The sequence below is a fragment of the Salarias fasciatus genome, chromosome 1 (assembly GCF_902148845.1).
Source record: "Salarias fasciatus chromosome 1, fSalaFa1.1, whole genome shotgun sequence".
NCBI lineage: Eukaryota > Metazoa > Chordata > Actinopteri > Blenniiformes > Blenniidae > Salarias > Salarias fasciatus.
Genome location: NC_043745.1, coordinates 15137158 through 15155129, shown reverse-complemented (window position 1 = coordinate 15155129; position 17972 = coordinate 15137158). Strand labels below are relative to the sequence as shown.

Genomic DNA, 17972 nt, shown 5'->3' with positions numbered 1-17972 from the left:
GCCGCGGGACATCCTCAAATATATTCACAGCAGAGCTGAAAACACTGAAGGGCGTTCTGATGGGCTGAAGGGTTCGTTGTTTTCTCTGAAATCTCCGTCTGACGGGACGTTCGGATTACTAAAGCCTACACAAAGGTCAATTCTTGGTCACTTGTGGTTGTCATTTGAGATTTTCGCTTTAAACAGATGTGCGCAAGTCACTTCAAATGAGTGACGGCGTTTGGAACTTTCTTTCTCCTCGAGAGGAGAAAAACCTGCAGATTTCTGAGTCGTGTACTTTGAGCATCAGGACACGTTCTGTACCCGTCCGCTCAGTTCTGTCCTGTCCTGCTGTGTGATTATAATCTGCTGCATTTGTTTTTTTTTGTTTTTTTTGTTTTTTTTTCCCACTCCCAGATGCAAAGGAGAGATCAGCCAAGAGATTTTCGGCTGATGGAGTCTTCAATTACACCTCTCTGCTGCTCAGCCAGGAGGACGACATGCTCTACGTCGGAGCCAGGGAGGCTCTGTTTGCTCTCAGCCTCTCGGACATCAGCAAGACCAAACTGCAGAAGAATGTGAGTGAGGCCCAACGGTCAGAGGCTGCAAGAGTACTCTCATTCTGTGTTTTAGTAGAAGGACTGATACTTGGCCGGAAAAATAACCCTCGTTCCATTCAGGCAACACTGAGAGAGGATCAGATTCAAGCTCTGCTTTAATACAAAAGTAAAACTAACATTTAGTTGTTTGTTGTTTAAACTATTTGTTGTGGATTTAAGAAAAAAGACATATGGTTTGTTGAGTCATCATTTTAACATTTCCCAGCATGCTTTCATCCTTTTCTGAAATGTACGATTTAGACTATGATTTTAAAATGTTGGTCCAACAAATAGCACTATTGTAAGTCATAGATATGGAATTCCTGGCAAATCCAGAGGAGACCGGTAAGCCTCTGTGATCAGTCCTCATGAGACTTTCACACCCAGTTTGAATCATTCACTTTTATTGCAAAACAGAAATTCCTCTTTTTCACGGTATCGCGAACTGAATAGTCGCTCTACGTCTCTCCTTTGTTTTTACATCTCTGAAGATAAACCGTTACCTTCACGGTGAATAACAAGGCAGTTTTTAAGAATGTGAGGAGAATAAAGTACAGATATTTGGGTTCAAAGTTTTGAGTATAAGGTTTTCAGAAAAAAAAAAGCACAAGCGCATAGAAGTGAAGTGTTTCATTTCCTTCTGCAAATGGTGCAAAAGTGCTCACATGCTTTACTGAAGCAGACATACAGATACTAGAGTCAAACGTTTCAATTTAGTGTTTCAACTTCTTTACTTAAATAAAAGAATTTTAAAAAGGTTATATATATTATAGTAAAATTTCAAACGGTGATTAGGAGACAATCGGAGGCATCAGAGCCACCATGGTCATTCTGACTTTCAAGGGTTTTTATTTATTTTTTTTCCATCTTCAGCTGACGTGGGGCACTCCTGCTGGAAAGAGAGAAGAGTGCAGCTTCAAAGGGAAAAACCTTGAGGTGAGGCTCGTTGTTTTACAGCGTCGGAAAGATGGCAGAATGTGTCAGAAAACCAGTTGACGATCCTGGATTTGGTCTTCCTTGCATCCACCGCTTCACTGTAGCCGTGAGACAATAAAATGAGCGTGAGCTGTGTGTTGACAAACCTTTCCACCAGTTACAAATGCATTTATCAAGTGTGCAGGCTCACTGGGGAATTGCTCTTTTCTTCTTCTTCTGTCTGCCTGTTACCTTGTTGTCATGCGAGCTGTTGTATCTCTGGGCGACAAGCCTCAGCAATCTATGTACTTGCTCCGTACAACTTTGGTCTGTGTATAACAGAAATCTCATAAGGCAAGTGCTTTGTGATGCTGGGAGGTTTTTCCCCAGCAGTGATCGAGCCAGAGGGAAATGTTTTCTTTAACACTTTTCCATTCAAACCCTCTCTGAAGTATTTGCTCTGAACATTTTCCTTATGATTATTTTAAAGCAGAGACTTTTAGCAGCTCTAGAGAATCAAGAGTTTCTCTGATTTTATCAGCTTGACATGCTCTCCGTTTGTTCCCCTTTAGACTGATTGCTTCAATTACATCAAAATTCTCCTGCGACTGAACAGCACTCATCTTTATGTGTGTGGCACCTTTGCCTTCAGCCCTGTCTGCGCCTACATAGTAAGTAATGACCTCTCAATCTACCCATTGTTCAAGAGTCTCACGAGTGGATTTTTCTTCCATCATTAATAGCGAGTCTTTTCATCTTTCCCTGCACTTTGCACTGGAACCGGGTTTAATTTTGATATTTTTTCGGGGCTCAGGCTCCTTTTATCCACCATGTCAGCGTTGGATCTGCTGCTCTCCGAGCGTAACCAAATCCTGCTGAGGCACTTTAGCCAGACGAGTCGACGGGGGGTACACGAGCTGTGTGGTTTCCAGAGAGAGGAAAATTGTAGATCTGTTTATCTAGCAGAGGAATACCGCTGGAGTGATGGTAACCGGCAGCGGGATGACATTGATTTCGGTGATAGTGGGGCGCTGGAGCTTGGCGACAGCTCAGCTCTTCAAGCGGGGCATTAAACTCCAGCCTTTGACGTCAGAGCAGAAGAAAAATATGAGGAATCTCAGGCCTGAATGTGGCTTGGCAGGACTTTAGGTCCCTGAACCAGGATTCCAAGCAAGTCTTCGCCTTTGTGGACTGGGTGAAACACTCCTCATTTTGATAAAGTCCCACAACCATGAGTGTGTGTGTTAACGTGCGTGAGCAAGTGCGTCTGAGGACGATATTAACATCGATGGATGTTTTATTTTTATAGCGCTTCTCAAAACAGTCTCGGAAGTCTTTATGGGCAGCATAACAGGACACCGAGGCCAAGAAGATACACGAAGCACTCAAAGTAACAGATGTTAATCCAAACAAGCTCCCAGTGAAGCAACGTCTTAAAATGAAGAAGCATGGGAAGATTTTCCAAGCACCACAGCACTCCATACTGTCCTGTTTGATTTGATTAGCAGCAAATGGAGCAAGTTATTACTGTTGCTCCAGACTGCCTGCATGCATTTGTCATGCCTTTCTTAAAACAGTACTTGTATTCCCATGTCTGCATTTAATGACTCTCCTATGGCCGTGGTTATTCTTCCTGTCAATTCTGGCTACAGAAGGATCCTTTTCAGAGCCCGCATGCTCCGTCTGTGAAAAGATCTATTTTTCAGTCGAAGCCGATGTCGAGCTTTCGGAATCTCTTTCACACAAGTACTTTTATTTTTAAGTCACCCCTCGCTTTAATGAAGGAAAAGCTGCAAATCTGGAGCTTTGTTCAAAACAGAGTGGAAGCTTAGATCAGGGATTGGCAACTTTGATCACGGTGAGGGCCACAGAAGTTTCAACTCCTCTCCCAGAGGGGTTTTTAGCAATGAATGAAAATTCAATCAACTCATTTAACATAAACATGGTACCAATTAGCTGTTAGATAATGTTATTGAGGCAATATGCATGTGTTTGTTTAATGTTCACCTTTAAAACGCTTTTAGTTTTACAATATTTAAGGATCATTAGCAACTGATGCGTTTCTTGAAGCGACATTTTTGGAAATAATGTAGTGTGCTGCTAGGAAGCCAGACGCTTGTCCATTCCTCTCTTTAGTGTTGATCAGACTGTTAAACTTCATAGTTTAATTTGGAAATTCTCTTCATATTGTTTATACCATCTTTACTTCAAAATATAGTAATGCCTTGCAGCGAGTATGGTCACAAAATGCAATTGATCCTTTTTTTTTGTGTTATATGGATCATTATTCGATGCAGGTTTCAGGAAGGATCTATTTGACTGATTATACATCTAAAAAGTTAAAGGCTACATTTTACTGTCGAGAACTCCTGAATTATAGACACTGGTGTGGTTTGAGCTCCCGGGATGTTGGACCATATATTTCAGAGTTAGGGTGTTTGGAGTATTTTTTCTGAGAGGGAAATTTAATTTAAAACACTGTGTGTATCCATTAAGACTTTCGTTCTTTTGCCAGTCAGCTGAAAGTCCGTCTGTTCCCTTTTGTGACATAAATCTTTGAAATCTAGCAGAAACATAATCCTCTGTTCATAAAGAAAAAGAACAGCTGGTCAGTGTAGTTTTTGCAAACGTCACTCAGACACTTGTAGCATTTCTGGCAACAAGAGACTTTTTGTGTGATAGACCGATAATAAAGTACCTTGGCTTTATTCACTGAAATGAAAAGATATGTCACAAAGGATAGCCTTCACACGTTATTAGCTGGGATTTCTTTTTTATTTTGTCTGTGGGATTTATTGACAATGATGAAACCGCTGTTATACCAGATCGACTCGTCTGCTGGGTTCAGAGGTGCATTATTGCAATGAACAAACCTTTAAGTTTTTCTTGTTTCGCAATCGATACGAAAAGTTCGCCCAAAACGGCGGTGAGTTCAATGTCGCCACACTCCCAAATATATGAAACCACTGTGTTTATTGTAATGGAGGGAATGAGCGTGAGGTGGCCGAGCTCACGTCAGCTGACATTTTTACTATAAGTAGAGTTTCATTGGGCTGTGCCTGAGGGGACGTATGCTGTTTGTGTCTGTCTCCAGAACACGTCAACGTTCAGGCTGGAGAGAGACGAAGTGGGCGAGGTCGTGATGGAAGACGGGCGCAGTCGCTGCCCTTTCAATCCCGAGTACAAATCCACCGCCATCATTGTCGGTAGGTCTTAATGCAGCTGCGGCGCCCACGTTATGAATGGCTTCCTGTTAGAAGAGCCTCCGAAAACAAGTCGAGCTGTTTACTGAAGCTGCTCTTCATGTTCGCAGCTCCGTCTTTGATTCGGTAATGAGTTGTGATGTGCCTGCAAATGTTGTTTGTCTGCGTCGGGCTGTCTGATAAATAGCCGGACACCAGCAGACTCTGTTTGTGTTCAACTTCTTTAGCAAGCAATTAGTAAATAATTGAACTGGATATGAGGGGGAGAAATAATTTGTCTAATCCCTCGCTCTCAGAATCTATTGCTCTATGACTGACTTCATCTCCAGCCCATCGTTTCTTCGTGATTCATTATCTTCAGTCCTGCTGAATTTTATCCTTTGCTGTGTTCCAGATGGTGAATTATATACTGGTACAGTTAGCAACTTTCAAGGCAACGAACCAGTCATTTACAAGAGTTTAGGGCAGGGAAGTGCTCTGAAGACAGAAAACTCCTTAAAATGGCTCCAAGGTAAGAATCCAAGCGCTCCGTCAGACTGGATACAGTGTGTGTGTGTGTGTGTGTGTGTTTTTCCCCTGGTCTTCTACATATCTCCCATTATGCACCGTCCACAGCAGATAAGCTCTAAAAAGTACAGATCATTAGTGAGGCGCTTTCAGTAATGCATTCAGACTGAGAGCAAAGACAAGTCCTGCTAGATTGCAGGAGCCCGGACGTATCAGCTGCTGCACATGCACATCAAAACAGCCTCCGCCGGCTGCCACCGAGTTCGCCGGAGTGAGCTGCACTTTGTGCACAATTAAGACCTCCCTTGTCTTTTGATCTGTAGGTAATTCGTGCAGAGAGCTCCTGATGAGACATCTGAGTACAATTACACAGTGGATCCCATTTCCTCTTCCCTCGTAGGATTGTGTGACATGACACACTGGTTTAGACCTATTCCCAAACTTACGAGGAAACAAAAGTGAAATGGCTGAATTAAACACTTTAAAATAAAGGCATCATTTGTCTCCCTAATCATGCTTGTTTCTTGTTTTCCTGCTCTTGACAGATCCGGTCTTTGTGGGGTCATCTTACATTGAGGAGAGCCAGCCAATAGGCAACCCTGTGGGCGACGACGATAAGATTTACTTCTTCTTTAGCGAGGCGGGGAAAGAATTTGACTTCTTCGACAACACCATCGTGTCCAGGATTGCTCGCGTGTGCAAGGTGAGATTTTCGGGATGAGGGAGAAGTGATTACGCAAGATGGCCATGCAAAAAGAAAGAGGCGCAACAGGGCTCAGGCTTCCTATCCGTAATCCTCACACAATTGCACAACAAGACGTGACACTCCCGTGTCAAAGCACACTTGGTAGCATTTAACTGTACGTCATGTCTGGGAGGATGCCATAGAAATATGTCACTGATGTGTTAAAGCTCTCTCTGTTTGAGTGTACAAACATGTTTTCAACGGATTTAGTCTTCCTCTGCCTGAATCATCGCCTCCTCCTGCTCCTCCTCCTCCTCCTCCGGGCCTCTCTCTCCCTCCTGCCCTCCCCTTTCTCTGCAATGTCATATCCCCTCTCTTTCCATCTCCCTCACAATGTCAGCTGCACTCGTCCATCCCGCCAGCTTCTTGCCTTTCTCCACCGGCCCTTTGAGCTTTGCAGGCATTATTAGTATTCAAGGATGCTTCGCAGCAATATGAAATGCTTTTTTTCCTCTCTACTATATGGCCTGTTTTGGCTTCGGGCTGTGCATGCAAACTGTAGCAACTGCAGAATTCACACCATTTACGTCGTTCCAGAGTTTAGTTTGTTCGATCGCTTAACCGTTCAGTCACAGACATTTTTCTCTTCATCACCTGCGTTCGGATCAATTAAAAGTCTAAGAGGCTGCGCACGACACATGAACTCGGCACCCCCTCCAACTGATGCCTCTTGTTCATGGAGGCAGTAATGTGAGTAATCGTGGGGACAGCATGTAATCTTAAGTGACAGCTTAATGACTTAGTCCTGCCAGGCTCTGGCGCTTGGTGCTGCGACACCTCTCCCAGTCAGCAGAGCAGCTCCTGGGTTCTATATATGGAAATCCATTGATAGAAAGGACCCCAGACTGTGGCAACTTGCTGCAGATGAACTGTGCAATAGAAACAGAGAATGGCTTTCTCGGCTCTGTAAAGCGCTTTTATTTGGCTGGAATGCAGCAGCTCCCCATTTCTCGCTGACGTCTTTTCAGACGTTCCTCGGTGACAATACAGGACTGCTGCATGTGGCTTATTGTCCAGATTGCTGAGCAAAAGCTCTCACAACATTAACAAATCACAATGACTCGTTGGAACTCCACTTAGTCTAGTTTCTATTAAAATAAATGATTCTGTGACATGCAATTGTCTGCGCATTATTGTCTGGTAAATGTCATTCTCCTCTCGTTTTCAGTCTGCTTTGCAGCTAATATTGTTAGATTTTATAATTGCATTTACTGCGTTCGCATTTGTCTGTATTCCGTCTACTGTTAAGCAGTTTGAACTGCACCCACCTGGATTAAACGTGCAGTACAATTAATTTAAATTGGCTGATGGATTCACCTTTCTCTGGTAAGCTCTGTTAATGATTCCATAAATTTAAGTTTGACTGTAGCTTGGAAAAGTCTAATGAACTGCAACTGAATGACCAGTGTTTAACACCAAATCAGGTTTGGCTGATTCCAACCTGGACAGTCAGACGGTCACATTCACCCATTACTTTAAAACACACGTGTTTGTACGCAGGAAGAATATGCAAACTCCACACAGAAAAGCTTCCCGACTTAAGATTTCAACCCACTATCCCACCTGTGTGGCCCATCATGTGTGATTGCATGCATTTTTTTTTTCTTTTTTGATAACATTAATCACATGCAAACACACAGTGTGTGTTGTCTGCCAGAGCAGAAAGTGCTGAACTCGGATGGTTAGTTAAAACCGAGGTATGGAGACTCCTCCCTGCGGCCAGTGTTCATATCTTACACCGTTTTGTGAACTGACAGAAAACACGAACCTCCTTTTCTTCCTCCTTACCAGGCCAAATCCAAATGCGTTGGAATTTATTTATCCGACTCACGCTGGGCGTATAGGTTCATGTTAGCGCAGAAAGAAGACGTGAATCCGCGAATGTCTTCCTTTTTCTTTTTTTCCTTTTGGTCTTCTAACTACTGTTTTACTCGACTTTGCCAAGTAGCTCAGCTTCCGAGTTGTTTTTTCTCCCCCTCTTCCTATCGGTCCCCCTCCTTTCTTCCACTCCCTCCTCGCTCCTTTGTTTATTCAGGTGTGCACTCTGAGGGACTGTGGAGAACGGGCAGATTATGAACACTGTGTAGCACCAATTTCTCTACCTCGCGTTCGTCTCCTCCTCGGGGTTGATAAACGTGAAGAATTCAAAATGCGATAATAATAAAAAAAAAAAAAAAAAAAAAAAAAACGTCTGAGGGGCAAGTTAATGCGGCACGGAGAGGCAAGTGTATTTTTGGAGGGCAGATATCAGAGGGGGGGAGTGGTCGAAGCGGTTCGACGTAGAAGCGGCGCAGTGGAGCGCGGCAGGAGCGGCGGTGGACAGCTGAGAGAGCAGGAATGTGGGCTCCTCATTATGTGGACAGGCTACTTCCACAGCCTTGTAATTGGCTTGCAGGCCCTGCATCAATCCCACGAGGGCTCACCTCAATGTTGAGCAACATGATTGTTTGTGTGTGTTTGTGTGACAGCGCGCGGACGAGGAAACAAAAGTCGTTCCAGTTTTGCACTTCATCATCTCCTCCGGGGTGCTTCTCTCCTTGCTCTGCTGTGTAGGAGTCGCTCTGACGTTCGGAGGCCGCGCTGATGGGATAGTTTGGATCGGAGGAAGCAGAACTGTCCCGAGATTGGGCGAGACCCCTTGTTTTGATTCTTTTCCTCCTCTTCCTCCTCTTCCTCCTGTGCTTTCAGGCTTGCTTGCGTTTGGGCGGAGTTACCTCTGGTGTGTGTTTACAAGCTTTTTGATAATTGCTAGTCCGAGAAAAGTCGTCTGATAACTGTTTATGTGACTATCTTGCGGCAGCGTAAAGCTCTGGCCTTGCGTTGCAGGAAAATTGAAGCGACTGATCTGTGTTATAAAGCTTCCATTAATAACTATTGTTTGTTATTTTCCATTTGACAATATCCTCTCATTTTAAAGACCTTTCATTTTGTTGGACGGGATCTTTCATGTGGAGAGGCTTTCTTTTTGGAGTTTCCCTTCTTTATTTTGTCATTAAAATATCCTTTGTAGTGCAGTGCAACATGTGCTGTGCCACAGGAAAAGGATTTCAACTTGGGGGACTTGCATGAGAAAGTTGGAATTGTGGTTGATTGTCCAGTTTTTTTTCCTTAAAAACAGAACATAATGGTCACAGTAAATACTGGTGTCTTCCTGCACTGCTTGCGACTTCAACAGCACCCTCTAAAGCCAATGATGGTGACTGCAAGCACGAGTACAGATGGATAACAGCCTTGAACATTTCTATTAAATAGGCACATGAATGGATGTTTCTGCTGTTAAACTGAACACTTTCTCACTACAAGAAAGAATGCAGATCCTTATACCCTCATTTATATCTGCTATGCAAAAAAAATGCACTGATAAACGTTTTGTGTTATTGTTCCATTCAGTAGGGTTAGGATCGATCTCAGCATTGAAAAGATGGGCAAATGCAAAAAAAAAAAAGTTGATTTGTCTAAACTGTAATAAAGGTAAAATTAGAACCTGTATGGGTTAAAAGAGATAATTATTGTGTTACGCTGTCAGGTGTATAAGGAAATAGAAGAAACGTTGAGGTTGTTGAAGTGCCAACAACAGACAGCGGTGACAGTTTGTGGGCTCCGGTGTTGCATTGAGCCTGAAACTTAGAGAGTTGTTTTCACGTTCCTGTGAAAGGTAACACGTAAACCAGATGGAAAGTGATTTTCTGTCTGATTAAGTTCCCCTTGGCTTTCCATCTTGACTCAGCTAATTGCCCCCGGAGGCCTCGGGGGCCGCCGCTCTCCGCCTTGTGGGACTCCTGCTCCGTTGTCCAGAGTTGACTCAGAGGCCACGGCGTTCCCTCCTCACCCCGCAGTCACAGCCTCACCAGCTGCAAACAGACTTTAGTGGCAGCTGAGCCGGGCTGCCGGCGTCTGCTGCCACCTCACCTACTCATGACCCTGACCCCGCCCTCTCCTCCACCTGCGCCGCTCGTGCATCATGCATCGTCATGCGCCTACCGGCTGAATAAGCAGAGACTGTGTTCTCCAAGAGGGCCGCGCAGTATCCAATAAAAATCAGCGAGACATAAAACAGTCTCCCTCTGACGTGCTGTAACATATTGGATCTCTTCGCAGGGCGATAGGGGGGGCGAGCGGGTGCTGCAGAAGAAATGGACCACCTTCCTGAAGGCTCAGCTCCTGTGCTCGCTGCCCGACGACGGCTTCCCCTTCAACATCATCCAGGACATGTTCGTCCTGAAGCCCATGGGAGACAGCTGGGAGAGCACCGTGTTTTACGGCGTCTTCACTTCCCAGTGGTGAGAGACGCCAAAGATTCAGACTGTGACCGCGCCGCATGTCACCAGTGGCAGCGGCATAAATCACAAACGTAATGTGATTTACGCCACTGTTGCAGTCGATGATTATACACAGTCGGATCTCCACGGCTCAAACGCACCATCTAGAGCCAGTTTTTATTTAATATCTGCACCAACACTTGGCAGGCTGCCTTATTTTTTTTTTTTTTTAAACTTGGCTCCTTTGAATTTAGAGCAGTTGTAATGAGCTTAAACACTAACAGGAGCTTATGCAACCCCAGTGTCTAATTAATGTATCAACAAAATAAAGGTTTTAATATGGAAATCATTTCAGCGCCCACTCTGCAACTGTTCTCCATTGAGAAGCGGCTGCTGTACATTTTTTTTTTTTTTTTTTTTTTGAATGAAACAACAAATGCAGAAAGCATGAGTTATGTTACATTGTAGAGTTACACAGGTTATATTAACCCAGATTAAAACCTGCAGGTATAAGGGTGCCTCGGGGAGCTCGGCGGTGTGCGCCTTCACCATGGCCCAGGTGGAACGAGCCTTCAGCGGCCGCTACAGGGAGGTCAACAGGGAGACGCAGCAGTGGTACACCTACAACCATCCCGTACCAGAACCCCGGCCCGGCGCGGTGAGTAGTCCAGGCAAAAACGCTTTAAACGAGAAACGATGCATCCATTCAGTCAGCATCACTCAGAAGAGCGCAGGTTCAAATAACAAGTCTTATTAGCTCAAGCTTGTGAAGACTTGCTTTTCCACAACATGTGTCGGTCGCGGCAGTTTTAGTGTCGTGTTCTCATCTAGCCTGTTGCACTGTGCTCTGTACCAAAACAAAACTGAGTCTAAGTACAAATAATGGGTTTGACGTTCCCCACCCATAAACCTAGAAAATAGTTCAAGCACACAAGGATAATATTATCTTAAAATTATATGTATATCAGTAGTAAGGAATACTAGATATTAAAGGTTTTCAGATAAATTCGTGTTCATAGTCCCACACAGGTCATTGCATTTCCAGCTCTACTTGGATAAGCAGAGATTTATTCTTCGTTCTTAATTTACTTCTCCTCGCAGTGTGTGACCAACCATGCCAGGCAAATGGGCATCCAGTCGTCTTTGCACATGCCCGATAAAGTGCTCAACTTCGTCAAGGACCATTTCCTGATGGACAGCGTGATCCGCAGCGCTCCTCTGCTCCTGAAACGTAGCGTGCGCTACACTCAGATTGCCGTGCACAAGATCCAGGGCATGGAGAGGGCTTACGATGTGCTCTTCATCGGAACGGGTACACTTTGTTGCGTAACATCCTGAAACCTGAACGGGGAAGCAGCGCGGCAGAAGCTGGTCCCTGCAGCGTAACTCACAGGTGTCTTGTTCTGTGTGTGTTCCAGATGATGGAAAGCTGCATAAGGCCATCAACGCCAATGACAAGATGCACATTATAGAGGAGATGATCCTGTTTCCTGAGCCTCAGCCTGTGCAGCACATCGAACTGGATCCTCAAAGGGTAAGTAACAGTTAAGTCAGTGCGCCATTAACAAATGGAAGAACTATCAATTACAACTAAATCATTACTGCCCAAGCAGGTTATTATTAAATGTTTTGGCATGCTTGCTCATGTTTCATTTACTTTCAACTCATAAAATTAAAGAGTTAGTGTATCGAGAGCTGCAAACTGCCATCGGAGACTTTGCTCTTTCCTGGGGGGCTGTTCATTGTGTTTTCCTGTAAGTTATAGGACCGTCTGAAATGGACTTTATGAACCTCACTGCCTTTTTATCCCAAGCTAAATTTCATTACCTTTTCTCTCTTTATTACATAATAGCCTCTCCCCGGGCCAAAGCAGCTAAACTGCAATCTTATCTGAGATTATGTAATTCTAATAAAGTCAGAGGTAGTTCTTGTGAGTATATTCTTCGCTCCAAATAGGGATGTGTGAGACTTACGGCCGAATCCACATGATGTCTATCTCCTATACTAGCAGATAAGCCCGTCTAAATATAGGCAATTTACTTGGCAGCGTGGCCCGGTGTGTGTACGAGTGTGACTCCTTCATGGTGGAGGAGCCCAAGTGTTACACACATGTTGGCATGAAACATAAATGAGAAAAGTGCTCGGTAACAAACACTGAACATCTGTTCAAAGACACATGCTCACAGTGTTACTCAGTTGGCATCAAGAGAGAGAACAGCTGGCTGGAGTTAGCCCTCTGCGGAGGTTATACTCTTCTGTTTGTCTTAGGAAACTGCTTGTGCATGTTCCCCTTTGCTTTGAAAAGAGAAATCTCTAACCAAAAGCAGGCCCGGCTCTTCCCCGCGGTCACTTTCTCTATCGCACACGCCCACTGACGTAACTTATTTTCCCCCCGTCCAGGGCCTGTTGTTCGTGTCGTCATACTCGGGCCTGGTGGAGGTCCCAGTGGCCAACTGCTCAAACTACCTGAGCTGCGGCGAGTGTGTGTTGTCCAGAGACCCTTACTGCGCCTGGACCGGGCGGCTGTGTCGGGACGTCCGGATGGCTCCTCCTGACAGGTGAGAGCACCCGGAACCCGGAACTTCCAACAGGGAGGAATAGGAGAAGGGTCGGTGCTGGAAGAAACATGAAGCCACTATAGGTGCTTTAATATGTTATGTACAAATATTTAATGGCAGTTTAATAATTGATAGGTATGTAAGAGTCAGTGTAAGTGCACCGTGTGCTTTTCCTCACAGTCGTACCAGGCATCACAGCGTTGCCAACCTTTTGTCCTCCAGCCACAATAATTTTCAATCAAGGGAATTTCTGTCATAGTTAAAGTAGAATCAGACTACGAAGTTTGAAGACTGGAGTTGTAATCTTCATTTTTGCACATTTTAAGATCTAATCTAAAGTGAAAAAAAATGTTGCATCAGCCTGATTTTTCTCATCTTAAGCAGCAGTCCTTACAAAAATCTGAAGAAAACAGCAACTTGTTTTTTTTTCCTTTCTTTTTTTTTTTTTGCTAGGCAGGAATGGTGGATTTGTTAAAGGATTTTCTACACAACAGCTCATGGCACGCTTGACTTATCAGTAAAAGACAGGGTTGAGTATATGAGCCGTGTCTTACCTCAGCATATTTTACCTTGACAAGTTTAACATGATTATGTTTTCACAGTGAAGATCAACCCAAACAAGCACAAGAAAGCTTCTGAAGCTCATAATCATGTGCTTGAAAAAAATCTTTTGAAAGAAGAGCAGTCTCTTAGTCATGCTGATGAAGCTGCACACTCTCAAGCCTCAAATTAAAGACTCGCAGAGCAAAATAGATGCAGCCATTTAAGGTGCCTCCAGTTCCAGCTGCTAACCCTCGGCTTGCTGTTTTGCTCGCCGTTTTGTCACAGCCACTGGCAGCAGGACGTGGAGGAGGCCGACACGTCGGCGATTTGCAACAGGACTTTTCCGAGCCCCAAATCCACCCGGCCGGCAGCCTCTCGTGAGTGTTGTTTCTGTCAACTGCTCTGTAATTTTCGTTTCCTCAGTCGCTTCACAGACGCCACAAACAACTTAAGATACATGTCACCTGTCCTCTACTTTGTTTTTACAACTCTTGCGTGAACAGTCTTGTCACCTGACTTCATTTTAAGTAGTTTGTATTTGCTTCCCGTTCGTTTCGTATGCTGGATCACTGATGTTTATCCTGTGAAATACGTTGTACAACAATGTTTGCTGAGCTCAATGCAACACAATGCCTGATGCTTTATTGCGGTGGGATTTCAAGCAGCTTAGGACTCATTGACAGGATGCAAAATGCGTGAAAGAGTTAAAACAGCAGCAGGACACTGATTTTATACTGCAGTGTGTCGTATAATCCTGTGTTTGGATATTTTTACCTGCTATTTTTGTTGATATGACAAGAAAAGGCTTTCAGTTCAACTTGATGGAATCAGACAAACAGATTTTCCATAAACTGACAGTCTTAGTTGTATCAAAATCCCCGTAAACCGCAGCTTCGTTCATATATTTAAATATTTTCCTCATTTTCCGCAGGTGGCTCCCCCTGCCAGCTCATTACGATCCCTGCCAACACTTTCAGAGTGCTGCCCTGTAAGCTGCGGTCTAACCTGGCGCGCAGGAGATGGCGTTACAGCGCCAGCGCCAGCCAGTTCCTCTACGCCACCCCCGAGGGGAATCTGGTGGTGGTGGCTCAGTCCGAGAGGACGGAGACGTACGAGTGCTGGTCGGAAGAGGAGGGCTTCCGTCAGCTGCTCGCCAACTACTGCGTGAGAGCGGAGCCCCGCCAGGAAAGCACGACCCTGATGGGTCACTCGCGCACGCCCCACATCACACGGGAGGAGACCATCATCCTGCCCGGCGAGTCCCGGTCCGAGCAGGTCCACACCAAGACGTACTGGAACGAGCTGATCGTGGTGTGCGCTCTGCTGGCGTTCTCGCTCGTGGTGTTCTCCCTGTTCGTCATCTACAGGAACCGGGACCACATGAAGTCCATGCTGAAGCAGGGCGAGTGCCCCAACATGCAGCAGAAGAAGCCGCGGATCGTCGGGAAGCCCACCGAGAGCCTGCCGCTCAACGGCAACACCATCCCCGTCTCCACCTCAGACCACAAGGGCTACCAGACGTTAAACGACAACTACATCTGCAGCACGCCCACGCACGAGTCCTCGCCGGACAACAGCAAGAGCTTCTCCGAGGCCTCGGACAGACGGCCGCTCAACCTGAAGGAGAGCCACGTGGAGTACTCCCCCACCTGCCCTCGGCCCAGGGTGCGGCTCGGCTCGGAGATCAAGGACTCCATCGTATGAGAGCGCAGCGTCCGCGGAACAGTGGCGTCCTGTGTCACCGTGGGAGATACAGTCCACCGAGCGAAGGAGAGGAGACCCTGACATCCTCCTACATCACAGCACGTCTTTCCTTTCAGCCATCTTTCGTTCTGTGAGCAGTGCGGAGGTCGTTTTCTTTCATCATTTCCACTCCGGAGCCGGAGGTTGGCCTGGTTGGCCACAATAAGGTCAGAAAAATGAAGCAGCACAACACTCCGGTTTTAACCAGGTTCACAAGTCATGGCAGCTGTTACGTGGAATTATAACAGTCTTTTTTTATTATTATTATTATTATTTTGAACCATTTTCATAGCCACTGACTTCATATGTGTTTTAGCACAGGGCTGGAAAATAATGGGAAGGAAAAAAAAGAAAAGAAACAACGAGCAGAAGACCTTTCTCCCCTACTCAGTGCTTGTCTCTATGTGTGCAACATCCATCAATAGATTGTACAGTGGATGTTCATCACATGTACAATTACAATAGCAGACAATAAATCCAGGCACTGGTATTTTTCTCAGCCCTGTTTGCATAATCTTGCACATTTAACCACAGAAGGTGGCTGCCACGCTTCTGTTATTATGCACACTAGAAACAACCTACATGATGACCAAGAGCTCATGCTTAGGAGAATATGATACAGGTAAACCATCGCATCGTATGTGGAAGCAAGTCCGAAGCACATTTGTTCTCTTTTTCGCTGAATAAATGACCTGACTGAGGAGGAAGATGTGAAAGATTTCCAGGAGAATCGGCAGTATCAGACCTGCACTGAAACGAAACAAAAAACTGCAACGTCGATACTGATGATCATAATTGATGGTCAGGGGCCTAAAGACTGACACTTACCTCCTGAATGTATGATGTTTGTTGAACAAAAGTCCGTCTCACTCACAAAACTGTGCACCGCGAACAATTCTAGGGAAGCGATTACAATTCTGCTCATCTGAGATCATCCTGTTGGCCACGTCAGGCAGCGGGGAGCCTGCGCATCAATCCTGACCAAGACACAGATGCCCGGTTTCTTCTGAAGTGATTATGGGAAAAGAGACATTACAGAATGCAAAGAAGCAAAAAATAAATAAATGGAAAATACTACACCTCTTTTCATATTCAGGGCAGCACCAAAATCATCATGTGCACTGTGCCAAAACAAAACTAAATGATTGTCTTACTCAAATGCAATAGTGCCATTCTGCTACCATCACTCCCATCTCATGCATCCTATTAACATTGATCACTGTCAAAGAGCACATGGTGATGGATCTAACCGGGTTTGGGTTTCACAAGAACTATTGTGGCAGTAATAACAAAGAAATAAATGTGAAATGCAAAGTTGGGAATTCTCTCCGAGACTGTTATCTCATAACAACTTTTTCAGATTGTGTCGAACAAAGTAATGTACTGACTGGTAAATGTTGAACTGGGGCCAAAGGATACAGCATGGAGATGATCTGCCATGTGGCTGTCGGGTTAAAGAACAATCTTGTGTCCTTCTGCCTTCATACCGACAAAAAACGGGAGATATTTAGCCTAACAAGCGCTCACAATAGAAACTTTGTGGTTGTTAATAGCCCGCTTGTGTTGTAAAAGAATAAATAATGTGGCAGTAGAAGAGAGCTAATAGACTGAAGCTGCACAAATTAGTGATCTAGATGCACAAAGCTTCGTGTCGGCGCAATATAACCCCTTCCCCACCAGGTTACATGTCCCACATGCATGGCATTCACCACTCTTGGTCAGAGGTCCAGGTGACGTTAATGTGAAAGCACAAGTAATCAGGGTGACGAATACTTACAGGTTTGCACATTTCAGTGGAATCGGAGCAAGTTGTGAGAACTGCAACTACTGAGACCGAGGGTGTGGCTGCTAAGTCGGAAGATTTAGTAGAAATCAGTTCTTGCAGGGACCAGTGCAGCCATTGGGAACACTCTTGCACCCACATCACTTAGACTTTTGAGACTTAACAGACTTTTCCCAAAGATGCAGGAAGCCAACTGTGTTGTGTAAATCCGAGTGAGACGCATCGACACAGCCGACGCGGCGCCACTTTTCTTAGGAGACATCAAGAGTTCACTGTATTGATCGCGTAGACGTACAGTATATATTCCAGTGTCACACAGGATCAGCATAATGCTATTTTCAACACGGAGCAGACGATGAAACGCTATGTAACGGCTACAAGTTGACAAAGTAACTGCACAGCATACTGCGCAACAGTGGTCAGTGTTTCCTTTTTTGTTTTTTTTCCAAAAAAAAAAAAAGTTTTTGTGTATATACAGTACCTGTGCTTAATATTGTGTGTTTTCAAGGGACCTTGTGCAAGATGTGTTGTAGAGATAGTCATGAAACTAGAGAGTGAACACTGCTGATCTTATTCTTTTTTTTATTTTGTTTCATAGTGCTTTACTGCCTACTTCAGCATACATTTCACCCCGCTGTTAGTTCAGCACCTGGGCTGGTTTGTATCAAGCATGTCGAAGCAGGAGATCAATCTGTTCTTCTTTTGGTGTCATGCTGAATCAAAGGGGTCACCTTATTGTTACATTTAAAAAAAAAAAAAAGGAAAAAGACAAGATCTCTCCTCTCTGACCAATTACAAAGGAAAACACGTCGTGCTAACAGCTGAAATTGCCTTAAGAATAAATATCAGCCCAAAAACAAGTCTGTTGATGAAATTCCATTTTTAATTACACCTAAATACTCTAAATGTGCCTGAATTAAATAACTGGGTGTGTAATTTTTGCATTATTAGCGCTGTAATTCATGCTAGAGTGTTGAGATAAAGTGCAGGTCTTTTAATTGTTTTTACTTGGGAGTAAGTTGGACCTTTTGCTTCAATTAGGTGGAGACAAATATGCATAGATTTTGGCATTTTTCCCAAAATGGTGAAAAGAAATCAGTGTTAGGGTTGCGCAGTATTGAATAATTGAAATTGGAGC

General features: G+C 44.6%; 1 protein-coding gene across 2 annotated transcripts in view; it reads left to right on the top strand.

Moving 5' to 3' along the window:
• sema4bb (sema domain, immunoglobulin domain (Ig), transmembrane domain (TM) and short cytoplasmic domain, (semaphorin) 4Bb) overlaps positions 1–17663 on the top strand; it is a 65140-nt gene extending 47477 nt beyond the window's left edge. For both annotated transcript variants that reach the window (XM_030088431.1, XM_030088423.1), the window contains 13 exons: positions 397–557; positions 1452–1514; positions 2066–2164; positions 4588–4699; positions 5091–5207; positions 5749–5906; positions 10047–10228; positions 10715–10865; positions 11309–11519; positions 11626–11741; positions 12608–12765; positions 13594–13685; positions 14240–17663. In XM_030088431.1, coding sequence (XP_029944291.1) covers positions 397–557; positions 1452–1514; positions 2066–2164; positions 4588–4699; positions 5091–5207; positions 5749–5906; positions 10047–10228; positions 10715–10865; positions 11309–11519; positions 11626–11741; positions 12608–12765; positions 13594–13685; positions 14240–15012 — 2393 coding nt within the window. In that variant the 3' untranslated portion in view covers positions 15013–17663. The remainder of the gene's footprint in view (positions 1–396; positions 558–1451; positions 1515–2065; positions 2165–4587; positions 4700–5090; positions 5208–5748; positions 5907–10046; positions 10229–10714; positions 10866–11308; positions 11520–11625; positions 11742–12607; positions 12766–13593; positions 13686–14239) is intronic.
• The last annotated feature ends 309 nt before the right edge of the window (positions 17664–17972 follow it).